Below are 26,922 nucleotides of genomic sequence, written 5' to 3'. Positions count from 1 at the left end.
TAGTTTATATCTGTCTCTTTTTTTTCTATATCAAATAGCATTATTTGCTCGTTTTTGTGGCCACCACAACCTTTTCAAAGCAAATTTTTTTCCACCAAACTGCCCAAGGGGAACATTACAGATTCAGGGAAATATTTGTCGTCGGGTTTGCAACATCTGGGTCGCCCGAAGCGACCGAGAAAACGAAGACATATCGATATTCCATTCAGAAAACAAAATCCATCCGAACGGAAACGGAATATTTACACACCATTAATTTGAAAAAGATATTGGCTACTTGGACCGTTTGAAACGTAAATTTCTCTTTTGGGACATGACCAAAAGTGTTATGGTTACAGTCCAAAGCATAAATCGATAATTAATTTTAGCAACATTTCTTATTAATTTTTATTTAAATTCACTTACATGAATGTGATAAATTAATTCAAACCCAACGTAAATAAATCCGTTGTTTTTCCAAAATACTGGATATTCAATGTTTTCAAATTAATTTACTCCAGTATTTATAACATTACACGTACACACACAGCTCAATATTCCTCGATAAACAAATATTATACAATCCGGTTTATAACTTTGTTTAGGGTTGCTGTTATTGAGGAATATTCGATTACGTTAACGCATTCATTTTGTACATGTAATTTAATGTTTTGCAGAAATCTGTTTAAACGTAGCAAAAGAGTATTAATGGCAAATTCATTAGTGGAAGGCAATCAAAACAGTTTTTTATGCATAATGATTTTTTTTAAATAGTCAGCAGGTTTTTGATTGGTTCTTAATTTGAAAGATCCTCATTTTTTTACAAATATGCAAGGAGATGGCACGATAAGAAAAGAGAGCCATAACAAGTCAAGTGGTCATGTGACCAACTGTTGAATGACGTTTTGACATAGTGACACATGACAAAACAGTTTATCTCCGTCTTCGTCAGAAGCATTGCGTTGCTATAATTTTTTTGCTATCCTACGTATACTTTTGCAATTTGTTTACTTGCAGATGATCTCTTCACACTACACAACTCTTAGAAAATAATATAATATGTGTATGTTCAAGAGATTGTAAAAAACATTCCAAAATAGTAAGCACAGAATTGATTAAAGCAGTAAAATTCCTTTGAAAGTGGATTGATGAATTAAAAACCAAAATACAGCAGAAAGGGGTTGTGTTGTTAAGTTAGATTTACGACCTACGATTTTGCAATCAGCAGGATTATGATTGGTTATTAAGGTTTTGTTTTCAACTACAGAAAACACGGGCATAGAAGCTGAAAAACTGACAAGAATGAAAGATCTTCATTATTACTAAATGTGTTGAAAAATTGAAAAGAAAAATACAGCAGAATGGAAGAAGACTTGAGGGACAACAACAACACTGGACAGAAGATCAAACACTGCAAAAGTTCTAAATATCTGGGAAAGAGAAAATATTTATGAAGACAATAGCATAACTAGAGAAACTCTTTTGTGAAAAGTATAATAACGTACAGCTTGAAGGTGTGTCCATTGAAAAACAAAAAACAATACTCAAAGTTACTGAAATGGATTTCTGGGGACGATCTAGAAAAGCCAGAAGATATAACGACACGATGAAACATAGGAAAACTCTAGAGAAGTAAAGAATAGTAGAGAATGTCTCAAGTCCTCATCATTGTCGAAGTTGATGAAATTATATTCCAAATTGATTTTTGGAGAAACAGTTCATATTAGACATCATCTGGGATTTTTGCAGTGGTTATGGATTCTGCTTCGTAAGTTTCCTCATATAGTTCAACGAAACTCTTTAGATGCAGCAAAAAGCTTGAACGTTTCCTGACTAGTTCCACTAAACTTGAGCTGTCGAAATGAAACTAAAACACTACTTTACAGATCTAATAAGAAAACGGCATGTCTAAAAATGGAATTTATGGGTAGCTAGTATTTTCTGTTCTAACGTTAGGAAAATACGAGACCGTTTATTACACGGATCGGCGTTATTCAAAGAGATTGCGACTCGCATTTCGAAATGAGAGAGTAAAATACGAGCGGCTTCTTGCAGAAAAAGTAAAATTGCTTTTCGGTAAGATTGCGCTAAGTTTGAAACTAGCGTTAGTACTTTGAGGGAGTGGGGTTTCATTGCATCCGCGTTTTATATTGTTCGATTGAAAATGGAATTTTTCCAATACAGACTCAGAGAAGATTTACATTTTGCCACCGTTCAAACTAATTAATAGAAAGCAATTTTTAATATTGCTAAAAGGTTGCCATTCAATTAAACAAAAAGTAAATTTATGGGTTTTATAAAGCTGCAGGATTTAAGAATAATAAGAATGTAATTTTGAATTTTTTTGCCAAAGTGTTTAAAACTGTATAAAATGTTCTTCTCGGTAAATTACCTCTCTAAATTCCCTAACCAGCTTAACGCTAACTTATAGGATTTCCCGCTAATGTGAGCTTTTTCAATCGATAAAAAACCTTCCTATTAGATTGAAATTAACTGGTTTCAGACGTAGAAGATTCGTTTGCCGACAAGCAATAAAACCCACAGCAATTAGTAATTAGAATCTCATCTGGCAAAGTTAGGGAACGAACTGTACGGTTATTTAGACCCTTTTAAAGGGTGGGGAGTAGGAAAGGGGTGTGGTGTCTGAAATCCTCCGCCAAACTTCTGGAGATACAAATTAGTTTCATTCGGCTACAATTTGGCTTTGTCTCTGCCACCCCAATCGAAAACGAGGTTTGTGTTACCAAATAAAAACCAGTTTTGGCGTGTTTGGCACCCCTGTAGGCTTTATGACAAAATGAAACTTAAAACGCGTATTTTTTTTCGGTCCTTCCTAATTAAAAACTCGTTTCGAAGCTGTATGTATGGTAATTCCAATTTTGCATTTTATATTATGTTTTCGTATGTGCTGTGAGCTACGAGGTAATCTTGCAAAAAGCCGCCCTAAACGGAACGATATTTTGTGAATTTTATGATCCGCAAAAAGAGTGTGTAGATGTCGCTGGTGTTTTCTAAGTAGGGGCTGTTTTTCACTCAACTTTAACGTCTGTTTTCATGTTCTGGAATGTTTTTGAATTTTTAAATTGTTTTCAGTGTAAAAAGTTTGAAAGTGGATCAAAACATTGAATTTCAATAACGTTGGATAATCCCAATTTTATTACTCGTCAAGCGTAATCTAAGTTTCTGATCCAAACACCGGTAAGTCGGGTAATGAAAGTCTCCAGGCAATAAGAAGACGTCGGTTATTAAATTTTGATAGACTTATGCCTTCAGATCGGGCAGTAAAACTAAAGAGGGCGGTCGCCTTTCGGTTTGCGGGCACATTTTAAGCGCAAGTAGAAGCATTGCAACTGACAGCCTATGGCATTTCGGCCATAAAAGCCTTTCCTAACAACCTTTATAAAAGGATTTATTCCCCGCTCTTGTTTGATTTATGAGAGTTTTATTAACTTCTCGCCGGAAAATGTAATCGCTAGTTCGGCCTTCGCGTATATACGAAGCCCGACTAGGTTAAGTGCCTAAAAACTTTATCATTCACAGTGTACCGCCCTTGTTCTTTTGTTTAATAGGGCTTTTTTCAATCAAAAATATGCTCCTTGCTTTTATTTTTTTTTCTTGTTGTTTAAGTATTCTTGTTCAGAAGGTGTGAGTGAGCGGTAGAGAAGATTTAATCAATTTGAGGCTATACTGAAAGATGCTTCAAACCATTTTAGATACGACTATATCACTATAATTTAGATAACTTTTTGGCAATTGTCTGTCTCTTTTCTGGGGTTTCCAGATTGTTTCTGACAATTCCACATAGTTTCTAGAGTGGCTAGATAGTTTCTGATAATCGTCAGATGGCTTCTGGTTAATAAAAAGTATTTCTGGTAGTGCCTTCACAGTTCACACATCATTTCTGGCAATGCCTGATACAAAACGGTCACGGGACTTCAAATAATATTTCGCCATTTAACACAGTCACATGACTTTCAGAATTTCGTTTTGACATGTAAAAAAGTGTCACGTGACTTTTAAAATTTGATGAAAATAGTCACGTAACCGTTTTCACAACAGACAATGTAAACCAAGAAAATTAAATTTAACTACACTACTTTCAGCAAAAACAAATTTGATTCGTAAGTTGATATTACTTCTAATAAGTCCCAATTTGATTAGAAACTGTATACTCTGACAAATTGCGTCTCTTCGAATTTGCAACGTAAAACTAAGTTGGATAAACAGAAAATGGGGAAATTGAAATATAATTCGATTTTCCAAGATAATCCGATGAAGGAAAACTGACTTAAAACACACTCCATCGATTGGCTCTAGATATTCCTTTCCCAGATCGGTTTATTTTAACTTTCTTAAGCCTGAGACAACGCTGGATTAAATGACCCAGATAGAGCGACATATACAGTAACAAAACTTTACAGACAAAAGACGTAAAATTTTATTGTGGAATTAATGACGGAAAATGCGCGACAAGGACCGAACTATGAAAGTTTTACTACCGCTAAAATTATACGCTCTGTATTTAGCCACTGAAATGACATAATCGCGTAAAATTTCATAGATTTATAGACTTTTATAAACTAATTTCAGTCTAACTAAATTTCCATTATAAAGCATACTTAACAAATTGTCTACCATTTGAATAAACGATCCAAATATTTTAGTTTATTCGAGTATAATACATTCGTGGAATTTTAGTCTGGATTAAGAACATTATGCGCTTTCGCCCACATTCCAAATTTAACGCCAGACATGTTTCTTGGCTTTGCAAGAAATTGCTTAATTTAGAGAAAAAATGCTTGAAAACACTCATCTAACCTTGAAAGAGCCATAAATCTTCCAGTAAATTACTACCTGCTCATATTCAGAGAAATTTGTTGGCGAAATCTTAAGAGCAAGTTGCCTTACCAAAAAGCTAAGCAGCGTGTAGTAATTAACTTCCTCCTTTTCGCAGTACATACAAGTCATTTAAAGGGAACTTATTCGTTTATGTACGTCATAAAGTTAGACGGTAGGTACAAATTATTTCGCTCTAATAATATATCTCGTGTATTAGCGACGGAAACTTGGAGACCAACAGCGAACTTTGCCCCATTGAAAGGGTTTTCTTAGAGCCTGCTCAGCCTTGCCTAATGTAGCTGCACAATTTTAAAGATTAATTAAGTCAGCTCACTTACGAGAAGCCATTTTCATTTTTAATAGCTTGAATTATAAATACAGCAGTTTCCAATGACAGAACAAACAACACAAATAACAAACTACATTTTTGTGCTTATTCCTTCGAATTTAAGGTACTTTGGTGCAAATATGCCCTCTGCTGTGCATTTAAAAATGTTGTAACAATTTGAAAATTTTGACAAAAATTGGTATTTTTCGAATTTTCGAAAGGTTCAAAGTGGTTATTTCACCTAATTTGAGGTCCTTTGTTATAAATATACCCTTTGCTGTGCATTGTAACCCTTATGGAGCAAAATAATTGTTGTATTTTTGAAAGGTTGTAACTTTTTTATTTGAACTCCTATCAATTTTGCTAACCGCCATTAGAAAGAGGATAAAAAATACTACAAAATGAGCCAAAACTGGCCTCTCTAGCTCTTCATGTTACCGAGATATTGAATTTCAAAAAGTGGTTAAAAAAGACCCCCAATACTCCTCCATTCTTTCAATTTTTGTGAAAAATGAAAAATTTTAAAATGCTTTTTTTGTACTTATTTCACTTAATTTAAGGTCCTTTGGTATAAATATGTTTTTTGCTGTGCATTAGAACCCTCCTGGAGCAAAATAAAAAATTGCCATAATTGCACTTTTAGCAAAAAGGGCATTTTTCAGTTTTGGAATAATTGTAACTTTTTTATTTAAACTCTTATAGTTTTCACTAAAACGCCATTAGAAAGAGGATAAAAAATACTACAAAATGAGCCAAAACTGGCCTCTCTAGCTCTTCATGTTACCGAGATATTGAATTTCAAAAAATGGTAAAAAAAGACCCCTAATACACCCCCATTCTTTCAATTTTTGTGAAAAATTAAAAATTTTAAAGTGCTTTTTTTGTACTTATTTCACTTAATTTAAGGTCCCTTGGTATAAATATGTTTTTTGCTGTGCATTAGAACCCTCCTGGAGCAAAATAAAAAATTGCCAAAAATTGCACTTTTAGCAAAAACAGCATTTTTTCAGTTTTAGAATAATTGTAACTGTTTTATTTAAACTCTTATAGTTTTCTCTAAAACGCCATTAGAAAGAAGATAAAAAAGACTACAAAATGAGCCAAAACTGGCCTCTCTAGCTCTTCATGTTACCGAGATATTGAGATCTGAAAAAGTACTTAAAATTATTTCAATTTTTTTAAAAATAAGAAATTTTAAAATGCTTTTTAGTGCTTATTTCACCTAATTTGAGGTCCTTTGTTATAAATATACCCTTTGCTGTTCATTAGAACCCTTATGGAGCAAAACAAAAATTTACCAAAAATGCAGTTTTGACCAAAAATCAAGAAGAACCAACATCAACAATATCACAACAAATCAACATACGAACCTTTTCTATGCGTTACAAAATGCTTACTGTTTCTTGAGATGTGCTGTCATTCTCTTCAAAGCTACAAACCTACATTTTTTCAAATGAAACATACATATACAAAGAAACACTAATTCAATTTTTAGATTTGTATTATCAAAGTGAGAGACAACATCCTCAAGACATTTGGTGATCAAGAACGTGAACCCTAGCGGCACGTATTATCATTCAATTTACAAGTCGGCAAAGCACGTACAATCTGTCGTCCTAATTTCCATAGAATTGAAAATTAGTCCCGACTTCAACACCAACCTTTTCACCAGTTTTTCTGTTGTTCTCAATTTGGGGTTTGCCTTGCAAATTTCGCATTCTTTGCTACTCTGAACCATGCATTTGGTGTTTAACAACTTTCTAGCAACAAACGTGTCTACTAATCGGCTTATTCCCGATTAAAACTTTTACAGGGAAAAACTTTTTTTTTAAATCCTGATTATGCTGTGAAAACTAGGAGTTTTGTATACACATTAGTAAGTAATAATTTTCTGGAACAGAATCTGAAATTTTTAAATACTTTTTTTTGTAACAGTCAGCCGGAGGCAAACTTTGAAATCTTGTTAGGAAATCCGAACGATTTCAAGTGTTTGGCCCTGAATAATTCATGTTTCTTATCGAGGCCTACGACTGTATACAGCGATCAAGGGAACGAGTATTCAAATTTCCGGTCTAGTTTGCCTGGCGTATCTAATTATTCGATCTTTTTTTCTCTTGTCCTTTGAAAAACGTCGCGTTAATCCGTTTGACTGATGTCGGGTCTTTTTGAACGTCTGCTCCTCTTACAAAGCAAGATGAAGTAGAAAAATGTTCCGCTCTTTGACTAAAAAACTTTAAGCCTTCAGGAGGACTGCAACGGATCGGTGATAAAAATGTCACCCTCACAAAGTTAGAGCATTATTTTCCACCAATCTAAAACGAGTATCCGGGCCTTTTGTCGTTCAAACCTTTCCGTAATCTTTTGTAAGTGCGATAATTATTCTTTGTTTTTCTTTTACGGATGTGCTTGCTCTCTTTAAGAAGTTAAAAAACTCCAGTCCAGAGTTTCTTTGTATTGTTTTTTAAAAGAAAAAACGTTGAATCTCAAAAACATGCAACTGTAAGTTTCTAGAACAATTCTCTGCAGTAAAACGTTATTTTCATTGTGCAGTAGAATGGTTTGTTTTTCTATTAAAATCTTAATATGCACGGTCATTTTTTCCGCATCCAAACTTAACTTAGTGAGGAATCCTTTTGTGGGCATACCTGAACTCGTTCCCGGTCTTTAGACAAACTTCCAAAGCATGCTAAATCGCTGGCGTAGTTCGGAAGTTTCCCGCTGAATTTTTGCGAGCCCTCAAAAGCAGGGTCTCGCCATGTTATCTCTGGCTTGTCGGATGTAAAATATGTAAATCACATTTTCAGTGTGTAACACCTGGTACGCGAATTAAAATCTCCACTCGAGCAAAGTTTACCGAAAGTTTACGTCGGTCATGCGGGTATTACTGTTCTGGCTAGTTTGACACGAAGTATGTTATATCTCGGGAAATTTTCGATATTGTCAATTATAGTATAATTAGTATAAAAAAAGTTAGATAATTATGATGGTGGATATAATGTTGAAAATTCGCACAACCCTACTAAACTATTTTATACTAAATTATGATTCATTATAAGTTTTTATTATGATTGCAATGAAAGCCTTTAAAAGTGTCAAAGTTTATTTTACCGTTCTAATTCCTGCAGTTCTTCTGTTACTCAACTACAACTTTTTTGGAAAAACTTTCCTCCTCTTATTACAATTCTTCTTTTTTAAATCTTGTAGAAAGCAACTTTGAATTAAATATGTGTTTGACGCAAAAACTATACGTACATTATCCAGTTTTATAGTGATTTCTTCTTTTCATCTTCTCTAGATGATGATGAATAATAATTTCTAATTTTTGCACCTTTTCTTGTTTTTTCTTCTATACAGGGTGGTCCAGTTTTAAATGTCAATAATTCATCATTTTATAGCCCATCAAAAAATAAGTTAACATACATATCGTGTCATTTTCCTGAAAAATGCTTCCCAAGGAAAATACAGTCCATAAATGTTCAGTTTAAAAAATCAGTTTCTTGTCATAACTGTCAGACCGCTGGAGCAATTTTAATCAAATTTAGAACAAATACATATGAAATTAATACTTCCATTAATCGAAACTGTCCAGTGGTGTAAATACAAAAAGATAGAAAATAGAAAAAGAGAATTTCATTTTTCTGCCTTATATTCTGTCACTGGATATTTTTCAAAATTTTCCGTTTTTTTTTACTTTTTCAATTTGACAAAATAAGTATCTCTTACAAAACTCTGATTTGAAGTTTTGTTTACGACAAAATTGAGTAATTACGTTTAAAGACCCAAAACCAACCCAACCCAACATAAAAATTGTTTTGAAAACGATGAAAATTTACTTGAGAGGCTTAAAAACTGTCTTTGTAGTCAGATAAGTTGAAAAACTTGTGAAAACTGACTTGTAGCCATGAAAAACTACTTTTTCTAAAATTTATTACAACAAATTCACACATTTCGACCTTGAAAATTAACTTGGACACCAAAAAGTGACTCTGAACTAATGAAAAGTGACATCAAAGGCTTAAATTTTGCATTTTAAGTAAGTTTTCATAATTTCAAAATACATTTCAATATTTTAGTCTTGATATTAGATTCATGAAAATTGACTTGAAGACTAACTTTTCAGGCTCTTTACTTTGCTTTTCATTTTCTTAGAACTCTGAACTATTTTTAGGGCTTTGAAACTGCTTTCAGCTTGGGAAATTGAGTTTTAGGCTTATCTTCACCAAGTTTTTGACACAGCAGACTTAAAAAACTATTTTTACATTTTTCGTAGGCTTAAATATGTCATTTCATGCTTTATCAGTATTAATTTGACTTCTAGACGCTTCACTGTGCTTTAAGACTGAAAAATCGAAATTGAAACTATTTTTTATAGTAAAAGTTAAGTTTCAGACTCTTCATTAATGAAAGTAAACAATTTTGGCATTAAATGTTACGATATTAGTCTAAAACTCTAATTTTTAGAATAAAATTAGTCTGACTGTCTGACAGTTGTAGCAAAAAAAGATTTTCAAAACTGAATTTTGGAGGTCTGTGTTTTCCTTAGGAAGCGTTCTTCAGGAAAATGACATAATGCGGGTCAACTTATTTTTTGGTGGCTATCGATCGATCGAAACTGGACCACCCTGTATATTCAATTTTTCTTTATTCACTACTCCAAGTGAATTTTACCGGTGAATTTTGCTCTGACTGTCCTTTCAAACTATGTTTCTGACAGTTCAAACTTTGGAGTATTTTTCAGGTTATTAGATAGGAAATTTAATGGTGATTCCAAAAATGTGCTTAAAACAGTAATTTTCTTACTCCAAGTGGGTTTTACAGGCAATTTTGTCTCTGACTGTTTTCTCAAAAAGTGGTTTGTCCTATTTTTTTGCTCGCATTTGGTAACATGAAAAAAACTGGTTTTATGAGTCCATCTAAATACTAGCAATTTTAACCTCAAACTTTAAAGATTCCAATGCATCATACAACCCAGCAAAGACCAAACCATTAATTTGAAACTGTCACATTATTTGTCTCAACAACCCTTGGTATTGGCTTTCCACTGTTTATACGAATTACCACTAATTGGTGACAAATTAGCTAATCACACGTTTCTAAATGTTTGTAGCTGCTTTTGAGGTCAGTGAGGTAAACGTTAAAGCCACACTAACTACTTCAAAGGCTCTCTAGATGACGTTTTTGGGCAAAAGGGCATTCAAAACAGAAACATAACTACGGACTGTTAATAGCTGAAATTAAGTGCTAGAGAAACGAAATCTTCCCTGCTGCGGTAGTCATTGCCATGGGGCAGATTACACAAGATTTTACACCTGACGCCCACAATGGAAAGATACATGGTTTTGTGGTGGAAGCACTTAGTAGGACCATTAAAATAATTGAGTGGCGGATTCCCAGGTCGTTTCGCCAGCTTATCCGATAAAATGCGTGAATCTAAAGCTCTTTCATGGATTTAGTTGCACTTCTAGTTTTTATCTGGATTGAAGTTTGTAAGGTTTCGCTTCATTAGCACCAGCATTGGTTAATTAATCCACCTGACAATACCTGCACCAGGTTAGAAAGGGTTAGAATCGATTATTGCACCACGCTTTATTCTACTAATTAACGTTCGAATTTGCATTAGATGATTATCTAATTCCCATTGTACACAGTCACTAATTTATCTGGCCAAAAAATACATATTGCTATTCTGTGTTTGAACCTACAAATCAGGCTTTATCACACACTAAAAATTAAGTGGTATTATAAATTGTAATTTGATAAGAGTTTACACACACACACACTCACTTAAGGGTAGATTGTGTGTATCTTAGATAGGCGACGAACCGGATATGTGGCAAGTTCCCTACCAATTTTGCCATGATTGCTCCTGGTAATGCCGGAAGGTTGAGAATAATTGTTCGCAACTTTGTAAATTATGCTTTAATTGAAACTTGCTACTTGTGCATGCGAGAATAGAGTTTGCCGTCATCGAGAAAATGTAAATTTCAAATTTTGTTGCAGGTCATCATGGCGGCTTTTGTGGCGAAGCAAATGGTCGGCAACAAACTTAGTGCTGTGAAAGGTGAGTTTTGCTGTAGATTAGCATAATCATCTAATAAAATATGAGCAGATAGCACATAGGCGTTTGATTCTCAATAATGATTAGTATAATTAAGCGTCGACCTTAATTGGCTTTCATCATCGACCACCAGACTAGTGTGATGCTCTAAGTTATAGATCCCGCATAAGGCCCATTACACGCTAATTTGGTCATGTAAATGGATTATACAGGGTCAGCAGGAAACTGGTTATTTACGACCTTTATAAATTCACGGCCCACATCAATTTTAATTGACGATTAGGAATTTTTCTAGCAAACAAAATCAAAGTAGTCTATTTCCAAAAACTTATTAAGAAATCAATTTTCTTTCATCCCGAAACCTCGAATTGCATAACTCGTTTTTGGAAACAAATTCGCAAATTAATTAAATTTCAATTTGCGAATTTCATTATTTGATTTGACGTTACACTATTTCATTTCGCAATTTTATTTCCATGGAAATTAGTTTTACTGACAAGCCAAATTCCGCTTGTTTCAATGGATGTTATTTACTTTATTCGTTTGAGTGACGGAACGTAAAAGTATAGTTCAATTATTTGGCAGGGGCGTAATTAAAAATTTAGCAATCAGTTTTGTAATTAAACCCCAAAAATTTCGCCTACAGTTAAATAGGAGCAATAAGCTTTTATTTTTTTTACGACGTTTTTGTTGATCAATTGTTTTTAATGACTGAATGAATAAATTTTTAAATTAGCTATTCTTTGTTTACCATCATTTTTTTCTTTAGGTACGTATTCTAAATATTCTTCTTAATATGATCAACTTATTCTCAGTAATTGTTTCGAAATTAAATCTAATTTTGTACTGTTTAACGCCCAATTAAAAATTTTTCCCTCCATAAATTTGCTGAAAATTAAGTGGGACGAGCAACGCGGAGTTTAAATAAGCGTGAAACAAACGAAAATCTGAGCCACGGCTGCAAATTATTCGAGATTTACGGCTGTTAAATTAAAGAATAGTTCCGAAAAAGCGTGCAAGCGTAGTAATTAATTAATTAATTAAAAAGGCCTGGTTTATTCTTAAACAAACACGAAAAAAGCAAGTTTTAAGAGTAAACTCTAATCCACTTTACCTCCATCGTTCGGCGTCGTCATCAATCTGGAGATTACGTACGAGACTTTCGTTAAATTATGTTTTATTCCGTTGTTGTACATTGGCTGGAGGTAGAAGTAATTTAAAATTTCCTCCCAATAAATTTGTTGGGAGCAAGCGCAAGGAAAATATCAAATTAGCTACGGAGTAAACGGAAATCCCGGCCAACGGTCCTGAAAATTAAGCACAACTTATAACTTTCGAGATACAGATAAATTTTGGAAAGGCCGAGCTGAACGAATTATGTTCGCTCCATTTTGTCTCGGGAGATTTTCTTCAGCTCGTGCTTGTTTTATTTTAAAAGAAAATCGTCGATTTTGGGATATTTTCTGGAAACAATACTTTTCTGTCAAATTAGAATGTCCTTGTTTTTCAGAGTTTTTTTCATTTCATTTTCAAATAGAGAAGAAGAAACTATTTTAAAAGAAAAAAAAACAAAGCACGTGACCTAAACACTGCAACCAAATTTAGGGTCACGTGATGTGACTCAATAAAAATGTTGTAATGGCATGTTCGAAATTTTGTATAAGTTCACAAGTGCATAATTTGCGTTACTAGTTTGTGATTGGTCAAGAAAAAGAAATTGTGAAATTTGTGCTCCAAATTGCTGAAATTCACCTCAGTGCTAAATTTCATTTTCAAAATTTGCTAAAATTACTCGTTTTAAATGATTTCTTAAACTACTTAAATTACCTACTGTTTAAATTTATGAAATACAAATGCTCAAATCCCATTAAGCAGTGTCATGTTTTTAGCACGCGTTAAGAATGTTCCCAAGATGGCATTCACGTTCTTGACACATTCCAAAATAACATTGGGAACCTGAATGGAATGTGCTTTTATGATGTTACAGGTCTCCCCTTTCACGTTCTTTTTACGTTCCTTACAGGTTCTGTTGAAAGTGAATAAAATATGAATATCATATTCTTAGAAAACATGTTTATTATGTACCTTTTAGATATCTAGGAATATTACTGTCATTATATATACAGTGTGGTCCAAATTGATGATGCATGTATTAGGATCTCGAAAACGGTAAGAACTACAGAGTCGGTTAAATGGGGAAAGTTTTAGAGAATTTTATGTGAAACTTATTTCCGGTTTCCAAATTAAATTATCTTTCTCCGTTTTCCGGAAAATTGGGAAAACGTCAGAGACTGCATTTTAAACACTCTTTAACAAAGCCAAAGAGAGTTTTGAAACTAACACATTATTAAGGCACTTTTTTACGTACAACACGATGACGTAATTAGAAAAAATCTATCGTCATTGGTTTCCGAGATATGGATGATAACTTTGTAAATTCTTATGGCCGCCTTCAAGATGGCTTACAAAGTTATCATTCATATATCGGAAACCAATGACGCTAGATTTTTTCTAATTACGTCATCGTGTTTTACGTGCCTTAATAATGTGTTAGTTTCAAAACTCTCTTTGGCTTTGTTAAAGAGTGTTTAAAATTCAGCCTCTGACGTTTTCCCATTTTTCCGGAAAACGGAGAAAGATAATTTAATTTGGAAACCGGAAATAAGTTTCGCATAAAATTCTCTAAAACTTTTCCCATAGTTCTTACCGTTTTCGAGATCCCAATACATGCTCACCAATTTGGACCACACTGTATATCTTCATGCTAGAGATGGGCGATGGAGGAACAAACTAGGAATGATAGAGTTCATGATTGGTCTAAACTTAGACTTGGTGTAATACACATTTAAATTGAAATAATTTGGGAGACAATTATATAATATAATAATCACACGGAGGTCATGTGACTCTCATCTCCTCTCGAGCTCGTGCCCATCTCTATCGTCTGTCACATATGTCAATAATGGCTGTTTCTTTAGAAGTATTATTAAAAAACATATATGTGCATATTATTTATTTTATATGGTATGCATCGTAGAAAAGAATATGTAATGCATATTCTACTGAGGAGATACATGCACGAAACGTATTCTGTGTCTGAATAACTCCTACCAAAAAGAATGTTCCACGGTGAAGCAAATCCGAACTTGAAAAGCACATGAACGGAACCTTAATGCTTACTGGGATATCTGTTGTAAAATGCCGAACTTGTCCTCAAAATTGCTTAAATTGACATTTGAAAGTGCTAAATCTGATTTAGAAGCATAAACAACACTAAAATCAATAACGACTTAATCATTAATTAACAGTTTATGGTTTATTGAATGTTGAAATGGTAAAGAAAAGAGTCAAGTCAACATCAAATTGAAAAAGCAAAAGTCAACTTTCTGCAGAGTTGAAAATAGAAGTATTATACGTCAACTGCAGTTGTTGTAAGCTTAAAAGCTACTAAACTGTCGTTTCTCGCTTTAAACAAGTTGTTAAAGCGGAACTTAATTGTAAGTAGAACTGGGCCGCAAACAAAGGACGGTGGCCTTAACTCCGCCCAAAACTTCATCCTAAAAGTGAATATGGCTACGAGGAGTTTCGAGCTTGTTTTCGGCCAACCGAAAACGCAGACAACCAACATAAATCCGTTTAATGTGACGTCAGGTTTATGTGCAATGAATGTTTCTTGATAAATTTTACCTGAATAACAGTCCGCTGGAACGGTTTTTTTCTTCCTTATTTGTGCGGAACTTTCAATTTACCCATAGTTCTATTATTAACATTCCAATCTTTCTGGAAACTAGTTCCGGACAAAAATTCCTGAAGGAATTCACGTCCACTCCATAAACTCGTGTCAGCAATTTTTAAGGCTTTATTACTGAACTCAAATACTTCCAACAATATCTGTCTCATGACATACTAGAATTATATCAAATCCTGATTATTATTATTGGATTATAAAAATAACTCATGTTTTGTGCTAAAAGCAACTTTCAGACATTCTATTAAATGAAAAATGTGGATAACCTGAACAACAACATCTAGTTTTTTTGTAATTTCTCGTGCCAAGAAAATAGGTTTAATCTAGCTTGCATACCAAAGCCGCCGTTTTGATTATAGCTTGCTCCAATTTGCCATCAGATGAGACGCAAAAGAATTTTCCGGAATTGGAGGCATTTTCCTAAATTAAACTAGAAGAATTTGCTCTGGAATTCGTATGAACAGTGAACGCATATTCCACTGGCTCTTTTATTTTCATTTTTCCAATATGCCGCTAAACGCGGATGATTCTAAAAATCAATTCAATTTAAACATGATATTGAATAATGCCGCCCTTTTAAAGTAAATATATAGTTATGCAAGCACACTTGAATATTAATTAACCAAATTATGAGTTAAATAACTGTAATAAATCTCGATTTAACTGTTACATGGACCCGCCAAAAATTAATGTCAATATGTGGTGTCCGAGTTTGATTATGAATGAATAGCCGTTAATTAGATTTAGAATTTCATTGGTATAAGCTTGCAATTTGATGTTTTATAAAACTCCAGCAAATACAAAAGCGGGACAATTCCGAAACGGTCCCGGCGGATTCTTTGTTGTAAAAGGGCACCGAAAACCGTAAACGAATTTAAATGATGTGAATGTTATCTATTGTTACAGGAAGTGGTCGTGCAGTTCCGTTGCCATTTTTTGGTTTCATTGTTAACTGACCATCAGTATATTTTTCCAAGTGTTAATTTTTGGTAAACAAATTAAAAAAGCGCATTGTCTCGTAACATTTTTAGCTTCCGCAGATAAAGGCAACAATAACGCCATTGAAATTCAGTTACAGATTATGTCCAGCTTCCAAACGGGGGTTAAACCTTTATAACGTAATAAAGGTTTTGAAGGCAGTATCTCTCGTACGCTTCCTATCGTATTTTGGTTTATATATTACGTTACAAAACATTAATTTGAGCATGACTGAATAACAGGATACCAATTTTCAACTGGAAGGAAAATCTCAAATATTATTTAAAGAAGTTGTAAAAGCTTCTTTCAGGGAGAGCCACTTTTTGCCGGTCACGGAAAAGAACTTCAGACAATCATAATGCGTCCGCTTAAACTTAAAAGTTTTTTTTCCGACGATCCTCGGGGGGAGATTGAGAGGTACGAGATACACAGAATACGAAAACTTTTAAATTACTTTATGCCATTTTACCAACTGTCACAGAGTTTTGCGGCTTGCGAAACGTAGATTTGATAAAAGTTGTTCGATGAATTTTATTGAACCCGTCAAACCTCCGTTTACCACTTTTAACGTTTGTCGAAGTTACCACTTATTGGTTTTACTGAGGACATCTTTAAAAACAACAGATTCAAGTGAAACTATTCCACACATTTCGACCAAAACATTACCCCTAATGAAAAAAAGAAACAAGGAAACTGGAGCGTTAGACAGATTCCCTAATGGCACACTTTCGAAATCAACGATCATAAACTGAACGATCGCTATAAGAAAGGCAAATACAATTTAGTTAAGTGCCAGGACGTGAAACGTGTCTCATTGAAAATGGGGCCTCCCCTCACAGTTCGATTTGTCGTCGATGCGAGTTGCAGAAAGATGTATAAGAGCCTGCGAGTGTTCATAAAAATGCGATGTTTACTTTGATGGTGTGTGTAGAACGGAAGAGGAAAGATTGTTAATTTTCCAGAAAATGGAACCCACTTCACTTTTCACACTTTTTTTTTTGAATTTATGGCTGTAATGGAGCTTTCTTCCATGAAAATGTCGCACTGTATACGTAGGCCTTGAAAAGCTGAACCAATTGACGTAATACCGGGTGGCACATTTAAAACAGTCAGACAACCATGATATAGGAAACGCCAACGAAAACTGCATTCACGTCATATACGATCATTGCGTCATAGATAAACGATGTCGCCAAACTTCTCAACATTGGTGAGATGACAGACCTTTTGCTAAAATAGGCTATTTGTCATTGACAAATTTTCTAGCTAGTTAAAGACTACTTTAGTTTTCTCATGACTTTAGAAAAAATGTGCCTTTTTGTCTGTCGTTTCATATATTTTTATAGAATATATCCCAAATTGCCGTATAAGTATCGAGTTGATCAGCATTAGTGAATGACTTGGCCTCTACAAGTGCGTTTGCACTCTCCGTTAAATTGTGCTAACAGGACGTAAACAGATCTTGGATAACCAAAAACTTGAAACTTGTATGATTTTGTTAGGCTACTTATGGCCAAAGTATAGAAACTGGAACTTTGAAATGAAATGTGACTGAAGATAACAAAACAACAATATGGCACCTGCTATGAAAACAAATTTAATTTTTGTTGACAACATTGTAAAACATGGCTTAAAAAATTGTCTGTAAAGAAAAGTCATTGTCAAAAATATACAAAGGTCAAAATGTTACAGTTTTAAGGTTAGGGTAGATAAAAGAATTGTGCAGATAGTTTGATACTTTTAGCCTAGATTCCTCTATACCAACATCACAAAAAAAGAAAATTATATCCGACATTTCCCAGAAACTCGGGTAAATCAAAACCGGCAATATTCCACGTTAACTAACTCTGTTTACAACTTTTTCCAATTCCCGATTGGAAACTACTTACGCAACGGAAAAAAATCTCATCTCCGTTACGAGACTTAATTAATCCATTCCGACTTTGAAAGCAAAACCAATTTGAATACCACAAAGCAACTTTGTGCTACCGACCATGTCTTTGCATACCCCTAAATCAGAGTAATTTAAAAACCGCATTGGCAATAAAAGAGAGATGCATCTCAGCTGAAACTAAATACCCCGCGGTTTTAAATAAGGATAATGATAAGACTGTGCGATTGGTATTCAAGCCGGGATGCTCTTCCTGCGGAATAATTTGCGACCATTATTAAAACGTCTCTTCAGAACGGATTTGGAGAAATTAGGAAAAAAGGGGATCGGAAAGAATCCCCGTAGATCGGTTATTGGCTTTTAAGGCCGCTTAGAGACTTATTTTCATTCAGTTATTATTACGAAGCTCGTAAACCCATTTCTATTGCATATAGGGTGGCGAATGCATTAGAACCAGAGGCAATAAATATTTATTCACATTCTGTTCGAGAACGAATTTTATATCCAGCCGCACAATTTAGCGGTTATTTGCAATTTCGAAATTTCCCTTACTCGTTTCAAAACGCTTTTAGTACTGAAAAAAAAGTAGTAATGACTTTTACTGAAGCGAGTTTACGGATCGAGTAAACACAATCAATTTCAACGCGCCACTTGAATATAATTCATCAAACTGACCGCGTGTACTTTTTATGGTAATTGGTGCAGTTTGTATATGGCAGGATAGGTAATCAGTTACTGAATGCTGAAATCTATTTCAACTAGAGTCAAAAAGTTAATGATGCTTTGTTTATTGTTAGTGTATAAAAATATGTATTTCTACGATTTTTTAATAGTATAACACCCTTTACCTACCAGTGGGTAATGAGTCATTACTCACTGGTTCAGTCCACCCGCGGACACCACAACATATCATCATGAATGTTTTGAATGTAACGTTTCCTTCTTCATTTGTCAAATTTAACTGTTCTGTGTCCTAAACCTTGTTTTTCTTTTCTATTACATTATTACCTCATATTTTGACAGATAACATTTGGCTGTCAGTTACAGCTTTGTCTTTTGTTCCGTTCTAAACCTGGAAACTGTCAAATTCAATTTCATATAGGTACGAAACATACTGGAAAAGTAAAAAAAACAGTGTGACTTTGGCATTTGTGACATTTGATTGTCTGTTTCTGACTTAATTTTAGTCCATTTTTAAATATGACAACCGTCAAAATCCTTTCCATAAAGCTGTAAAACTACAACACACTCGTAAAATCCAGTAAAATCAGTATAAACAGTACCAAAAGTATTTTATAGCTTTATGAGTATAATTTTGACATTTGGCCGTCAGTTGCAGTTCTGTCCTAAACCTGGAAAATGTCAAATTTGATCACATGGAGGTACAAAACAACGAAACATACTTGAAAAGTAACAAAATTAGTTTGACTTTGGTTGAAAGCACTTTATATCATTAGCAGTACATTTTTGACATTTATAACATTTGGTTGCGTGTCTTTTTTATTTAAACTCTTATTTTTAAATAAGATTTTAAATAAGAGTTTAAATAAAAAAGTTACAATTATTCCAAAACTGAAAAAATGCAGTTTTTGCTAAAAGTGCAATTTTGGCAATTTTTTATTTTGCTCCAGGAGGGTTCTAATGCACAGCAAAAAACATATTTATACCAAAGGACCTTAAATTAAGTGAAATAAGTACAAAAAAAGCACATTATTTTCATTTTTCACAAAAATTGAAAGAATGGGGGGTATTAGGGGTCTTTTTTTACCACTTTTTGAAATTCAATATTTCGGTAACATGAACAGCTAGAGAGGCCAGTTTTGGCTCATTTTGTAGTATTTTTTATCCTCTTTCTAATGGCGTTTTAGTGAAAACTATAAGAGTTTAAAAAAAAAAGTTACAATTATTCCAAAACTGAAAAAATGCCGTCTTTGCTAAAAGTGCAATTTTGGCAATTTTATTAACATCCTTTCCATATAGCTGTAAAATCACAAAACAGTCCAGTAAAATCAAAAAATTGAGTAAAAACAGTACCAAACGTATTTTATAGCTTTATGAGTGAAATTTTCACAGTTCTGACCTTTGGCGATCAGTTACAATTCTATCCTAAACCTGGAAAATGTCAAATTCGATCCCATGGAGGTACAAAACAACGAAACATACTTGAAAAGTAACAAAATCATTGTGACTCAATTTAATTTCATTTTTTCTATAGCTGTGAAATTGTCTGTTGACAGCAGATGATGTTTTAATAAGTTTCTAATATTTTTTTTCATTGTGAATACTTACCACAGTCCTAGAAAAAGTATACTATTATACACGCATGTAATGCCTATTACTCACTCGATGATGTAACGATAAATCTTCGTGAGTATAAGCTGTTATTATATTCTTATTGAAAAATATACTATTACTGTCCCAGCCTATTGAAGCTAAATGATTACTCAGAAATCTTGTTTTAGACTACTAGAGTACTATTCTCAGTAGGAATATTATTGAAATGAGCATTTATAGGTCCTTGAAACTTCGTAATAGAGTTTAAAGCGACATAGTTCCCTAAACTGGTTATTACAGAGCTAAATGAATTGCTTCCCGAGTTTCCCAATAATTGAAAATGAATCAAACTTTCCTGTTTACTATTCAGGACGCGAACGCCGCAACGGTTTAACGAACTTTTGGAAGTTGCATGTGCCGGCTATAAACAATTTTAATGCCGAAAAGTTGAAGTACAATTCCATACATAACTTGCCCAATAGGTTTAGCGCTTTCCAAGTGTCATCAAAACAGTATATTCTCGTAGATGAAATTTTACGTTTATTTGTCGTCAAAGACCGCACCATATATTCTACACTTTATATCCACCTACATGACAGCATTTGTTGGCTACTTGCTTTATGTACTTTAATTCAAGTTTAACTTTATGGAAGGAAAATAGAATTTTCCCACTATATGTGCATCCGTTCTGAACTCCGTCCGACTCTGCAGGATTACACGATAAAACGTTAATGTCTTTCAGTTATGTTGTGCAATTTAAATGGGTCAGCGATTAAGAAACTCATCGTCACTCTTAGAAAGATAAACGTGAAGTCTAAAAACTTGCTTGACGTTGATAAACGACGTCGATTGACTTTGGACAATTAAGAGGGTGTCGATTGATGAATGAATTTTCCATGACTTTAATTTAAAAGAAAAAACAAGCGTCTCAAGCATGATAATTAAGATATAATTCTTTGTTCACACCCTGCCCAAGATAAGTTAGGGTTATTCAAAACAGAAGAAGAAGAGATATAATAAAAGTAATGCGCGTTTGAGTTGGTTTTTTTCTTCATAAATAATATAGAGCTTCAAAAGTAAAATTACGAGAGGGATAAGCCACTGGAAGCCTAAAGTATCCCAAGAGATTCTTTGGGATTTTTTCTTATTTAAAGATATAACGTAAGTTAAAGAGAAAACCGTAAATTGTTTTCTTTATCATGGTTCTATAACAAAGTGCTAGTTTATGTGAACTTATATAGGGTCAATTTTTACCAGATTTATGATATATAACATACATTGGCTATTCTGGAGCAAAAAGCACAAAAGTGTTCTAATCTAAAACTAGTCCCCTTTATTCCGGTATAAACACGACATTGTACCGCACAAAACGAAATAAATTCTGGGACATTTACATTTCCCAGTCAAGTCAGTCCCTGATAGAACGAAAGACCGGAAGTTTTGCAATTCGGATAGGCCAAATGTAAAAGAATCACGTAGGACAGCGCCAATCGTGCAAAATAAGAGTCGACAGCCATCTTCGATACGACCCGAAAACCTGCTTACCTTATTGCTTTCCCAGCTCCCTGGGGATGTAATATTAAGGACAATGTTGTTTTCCTTAGAGGAGCGATTACGTTCACGGGACTTGTGTACCTATAAAGATAAGGGTCTAAAACAGTATTGGCCAGAAGTATAAGTTAATGGGTTTTCCTAAAAACTCGGGTTCTAATTATAATCAAAGAAATTCCCGGAGAAGTTTAAATGAGACCTTCGGGGATTCACGTGTTCGTTAAACTGCATCTTCTTAGAATGGGTGGAATTTATGGATCACATTAAGATTCGCAAAGTTTAGGAGACCGAACGCCCTAAATGCGGTTGTAAAAGGGTCACGTAAACACCATTAGTAATCGGACAAAATAAAGGACGACAATAATCTTCAGAGAGGGCCAATAGGTCAAGTCAATCGTCTTTAAAATTCTCCGGGCCTCCGGACGTCGTTTATTGGAAAATTTCGTGTAAACTTTTCAATGATAAATCGATGAAGTCCAGTCAGTTAGCAAAAATTAAGTTTCAGTAAACAACTGATAGTAAAGTTTTGCGCAGCTAAATGCATTAATAGAAGAAATAAAGGCACTTAACGTCGCCAAGATTAATAGGTCGAATAAATTTCAGTGACTTAATTAACCCACAGCCAACATAGGTGAACTAAATCAATTTCTCAATGTACTCTTTGGTTTAGAATTGCCACAATCAGATAAACTGTTACTTTTCTATAAAAGTTTGCAGCACTATCAAGCGTCAAATTTCACGTGGTCAGGATTCGATCCATTGAACATTACCCCTCATGTGTCGCCTGTGCCACGCTAGATATCCAGAATTCCTAACCATCTGGAACAGTTTGCCTTCGGCCGCAAAGTTATGGGCCATTAGACATCCCATAAATTGTTTGGCAAATTTTTCCTGCCACCGGTTTTATTACTGCCCATAAAGTCCGCAACGGAGTTCTCATTATCCAGTTCTGGATAAAGAAACTTACCTCATTGTCTTTGCCGCTCCAATTACTATTCGCATCAAAGTCAAGTACGTAGTCTCTGTGAAGACGCCATGGTATCGTTATAATTACTTGACAGAGTTGGAAAGAGTCCCCCCTTTTTCCTAGAACTACGCCCCATTAGACAATGTATAGATCCGGGAAAAGGCGGATCTCTCCATTTACCCATTACTTGGGTCTTATCTTTCAATAGAGAGGATTATTTTAAAAAGTTTTAATGCCGCACAGTCGACTTCGAATCTCTTGTGGGAATGCATTAAAGATGCTTTTCGTTTTTATCTCCTGAACGTCAGATTATTTTCTTGACGTTCTGTTCAGTTTCTTAGTTTTAAGTGGTTTTGAGTGGAAATTTTTGTAATGTGCGTTATCATATTTTATGCCATTATCTTGAATTATTGATTTTTATGCACTTTCAGCTAGCAGCTTCTGGAGAGCCCATAATTTTTTTTTTAAGCAGTAGGTTTTACCTAAATGTTCCATTTAGGATATTTTGCAAAACTGTAATCTTCCATTGTGCAAAGACAAAATTTCTATTCTGTTAAAAAATTCATTTACAACTCAAAACACTAACCTTTCGCTTCTTATAGCTTATTAATTGAAAATTCTGCTCAGTATTTAAACCACCAAAAATCCGCTCTCAAAATCCGGCAAATTTATCAGCCGCAGGCGGCAAGTAGTTCAATTAACCCAACATTGGCGTCGACTAAAATCGCGTTTAAATCCACCGTCACCTGCTCTTACGGGCGACCAGAAAACAATTTGTTCCCCGGATTGAATACCGGGGCCTTCGCTTAATTAGTCACTGTTCAAAATCGACGGATTACAGTTTTAATTTCGTCATTGTAACAGACGAGCGAGATGATATTGACGAATTCAATTTTGATGAGCGAATCTGCGCAAATTTCTAAATAATTGGACGTAGTTGTACGAACATTTACATGACTGAGTAATCTAGTGACTCCTAAAGCCCCAAATTGGTTTGACTATTTTTTAACGCACCACATAATATGCCCTTTGCATTGGAATCTTTCTGGAGCACAATAGAAAATTGACAATTTTGACAAAAATTACATTTTCCCAATTTTTTAAAGGTTTAAAGTTTTAATTTCATCTAATTTAAGGTTCTTTGATATAAAAATAAATCATTAATACAATGGGAATTTTATTAATACATCCCTCGATTAAGTCCTAAAATTACATTCCAACCCTTTCTTTTCTGCTTTGAGCCAGAAATGATAAATATTCCAGTAGTGGCAATAAAGAAAAACACTATAAAATCATATTTTTAATTTTCAAGAACTTTTTAAATAATATACTATTACAACATAGTCTTATAAGAACCTTTAAAGTCCTGCTTTTAACTTAATTCGTGCAATTATTTTGACAAATATAGTGTTCGAAAACTCTCGACCCTCATCACTTTGTTACATTATAATATTTCATGTTTGAAGTGTAATTCACGAAACATAATTTATTTTTCCCACAAAAACCGAATACGAACCAGAACTCGTTGTCAACTGTCTGACATTCTGAATATTATTTGTAATATATTTTGTGAAGAGGACACGTTCTCAGCTCTTAAAAGTGTCAAGAGGTCTGGACCGATCTAACGACAAGCGTCACGACGTGTTTGTTATGACATAAACGAATCGATGGCGGCTGTTTTGAGTGCGGTGAACAAGGCTTTTTCGAATATTTATCGACACAAAATTTCCAGTTTTGTTTCTCCTTTATTTCTCCCAGAACCGCCTTTACTATTAATATCGTGTTTTCTTGGATGCCAGTCAGATAATACGGTTTTCGCATCATCGAACCATTATTATAAAATATTTACAAGAAAATATCGACTTTTCTGATATCGGCATATCTAACGCGAACAGGCGGCAAATTATACAGTCGGTTGACGACGAAATGCCCAGCTACTGGACCGAATGGCGTGACGTTTTCCAGGTCATTGGAGATTCAGCTTAGCGCACTTGAGATAGTTTATGTCACTGGTTTAGGCAGATAACAACGTCTAGTGTAGCGGTAGATTTTTTGCGGAAACTCCGAAAGTAGAGAAAAATGGTTGACCTAAATTTGGTTCTCGAACTGTAGTCGGTCCAGCAATCAAAATGCCTTTTGGACGATTGCCAAACGTCGACGCCAGGAAAATTTGCATTTGTTATCCCGAACACAGAGAGCGGTCCGCCGACGTTAACTGTCTGGAAAATATAATTTAGTCACATTTAATTCGGAGGAATAGTTAATCATCCTTACCCCCGGACTGTGCTAACTCACGTATAATAGAAGGTGGACGATTAAAAGATAATTGCATTTACCGGCCACGTTTTACCTGCTAGCTGGAAAAAAGACAGATGGCATAACTTCCTTGTTAAAAAGAAACCAGTCAATTCATCACGTTTGTATCTTTGACTTGTCTGCAGCCTAAAAACGTAAATATTCGTAGCATGTCTTCGCTTTTTTGCTAGCTCAGCACAATACGAAGGAAACTGATAAAGCCATCTCCGTTGTTAGAGCAATTTAGGTTTTCCGAGAAAGGATAGAACGGCGCATTGTGGATACGTCACCTGAAGAGAGTATATCTAAAAATGGATCTTTGCCGTATAGCAAAAGAGACGCTGATATCGTTATGTTTTAATGTTGCTGACGTACACGTTTTCGGACGAAAACAACGGATTTACATTTTTGCGTCGTTTCAATTTTATTTTTATTTAAAAATAAAACAGGGCCATTCAAATTGATGTCGGTTTTTCAGGTCGCAGACCAAACGTGGGGGTTTATCAAATAAAGTGGTTTCTTTATGCTCACGGGGTGATCGAAAGCGGTGGTTTTCTTTTTCGCGGAGTGTTTTATATTCCGCGAAAATGTAATGAAATCCCCGAATGGATGTTCAAGCTATAAATCTAGTTTATTTTTCCATTTCGTTTAAAATTAGTTTTTGTTTGTCTAGTTTTATGTTGGTTGGACATAAACTTTTTAAGTGCACCTGATTTAGTATTCAATCAACCAACACTTCAGCGTAATCGGTAGTTTGTGATTGATCAAGAAAAAGCAGCTGAAAGCTGCTTTTTTGACCAATCACAAACACTGCACATGGTGTACTTGTCGTCCTTTCACTTCTTTCAGTCTGATTCAAATTTATTAAAGATAAACAAACCGTTAAAAATATCCGAGTGTAGAGATGCCATTGCCAATTAGCGTTTTGCGGCAAAACACGTGCTCCCCTTTTGAAAATTCAACGTTGAAAGTTGTGAGTGGCTAAAGCCTCGCTCGGACGGTTCAATATCTGCACGGCTGATTTTGGCGGCGAGCCAAAACTGGCACCGGCGGCACACAAATGAGAAAAAGTTTCTTTTTTGTTCGATCCCCCACTAAACCCAGTTTGCCTTGCTGCATGTTTATTTCGGGCAAATAATGCGGTGCCACTTCTTCGGTATCAGCAAGATTACGGGAAGTGTTTGTGTTTGCGAAACCGCTCCCGAGTTAAATTTCGTTTTGAAACTTGGGACGACCGGATTCGTTTATCTGGCGACTGTTGAAAAGGTTTTAACGCCGATTTAAGTTTAGGACCGTCGTGTAAAGATGTGTCTATATCGCTAAACTTTATACCAACTTTTTAGCTTCTTTATTAAATCCAAAAATGTTGCTTAAATAAAACCAACACATTATTGCATCCAATTATTCTTAACATGTAAAAATATAGACAGACAGAAACAAGGGAGAAACAGTAAAACCGGTCATCATCAATCATTCCGATATCCACGCGCCAGAGAATCACCTTATTTATCTTATCGTCGCAAGTGACATTCCCAATACCAATAAAGGAGGATATTTAGGACGTGTCGGATATTGTTCTCTGGCAAATCAGTTGGAAAACCCGAAATTTAAAACAGACAACAGTGACATCCCGTTTACAACAAAGCGGGATTTATTTCTTTTGTGTATGTGTCCCGTTCTCTTTGGGATGTTGTTTATAATCGATGCCTGGGGCGCGCGTCATTATTCTCATGTTATATAACCGATGTTTGTTTGATGAGTGACATTTGAATTTTATCCCTTTTGTGAATATGAATCTTGAAGAGCGTTCTGAAGAATGTCACCATGGATTAAGGGATGACGCTGGTCGAATTAACCAAATCCAGAACATGTTTCAAGCTTTTTTTTCCAACAAAATATTGAAAGAAAAGCTCTTTTATTTTGCTCGGACCTCCGATTAATTGCTGCTTTGTGTTTTAACAAACTAACCAAACTGTTGTTTTTTTTTTTTTTTTTTTTCGACCTATTCATGGAA

At 34.5% G+C, this 26,922-nt stretch overlaps 1 protein-coding gene across 5 annotated transcripts in view; it reads left to right on the top strand.

Annotated features, from left to right (window-relative positions):
- cpx (synaptic transmission protein complexin) overlaps positions 1-26,922 on the top strand; it is a 100,066-nt gene that overhangs the window by 25,762 nt on the left and 47,382 nt on the right. For all 5 annotated transcript variants that reach the window (XM_081979123.1, XM_081979120.1, XM_081979124.1 and 2 more), the window contains one exon: positions 11,147-11,207. In XM_081979123.1, the coding sequence (XP_081835249.1) occupies positions 11,153-11,207 (55 nt within the window). In that variant the 5' untranslated portion in view covers positions 11,147-11,152. The remainder of the gene's footprint in view (positions 1-11,146; positions 11,208-26,922) is intronic.

The sequence above is a fragment of the Ips typographus genome, linkage group LG4, assembly GCF_016097725.1.
Source record: "Ips typographus isolate SLU linkage group LG4, UJ_Ityp_2.0, whole genome shotgun sequence".
NCBI lineage: Eukaryota > Metazoa > Arthropoda > Insecta > Coleoptera > Curculionidae > Ips > Ips typographus.
Note: the sequence above shows the minus strand (reverse complement) of the source record. Positions and strands in the feature narration are given on the sequence as shown.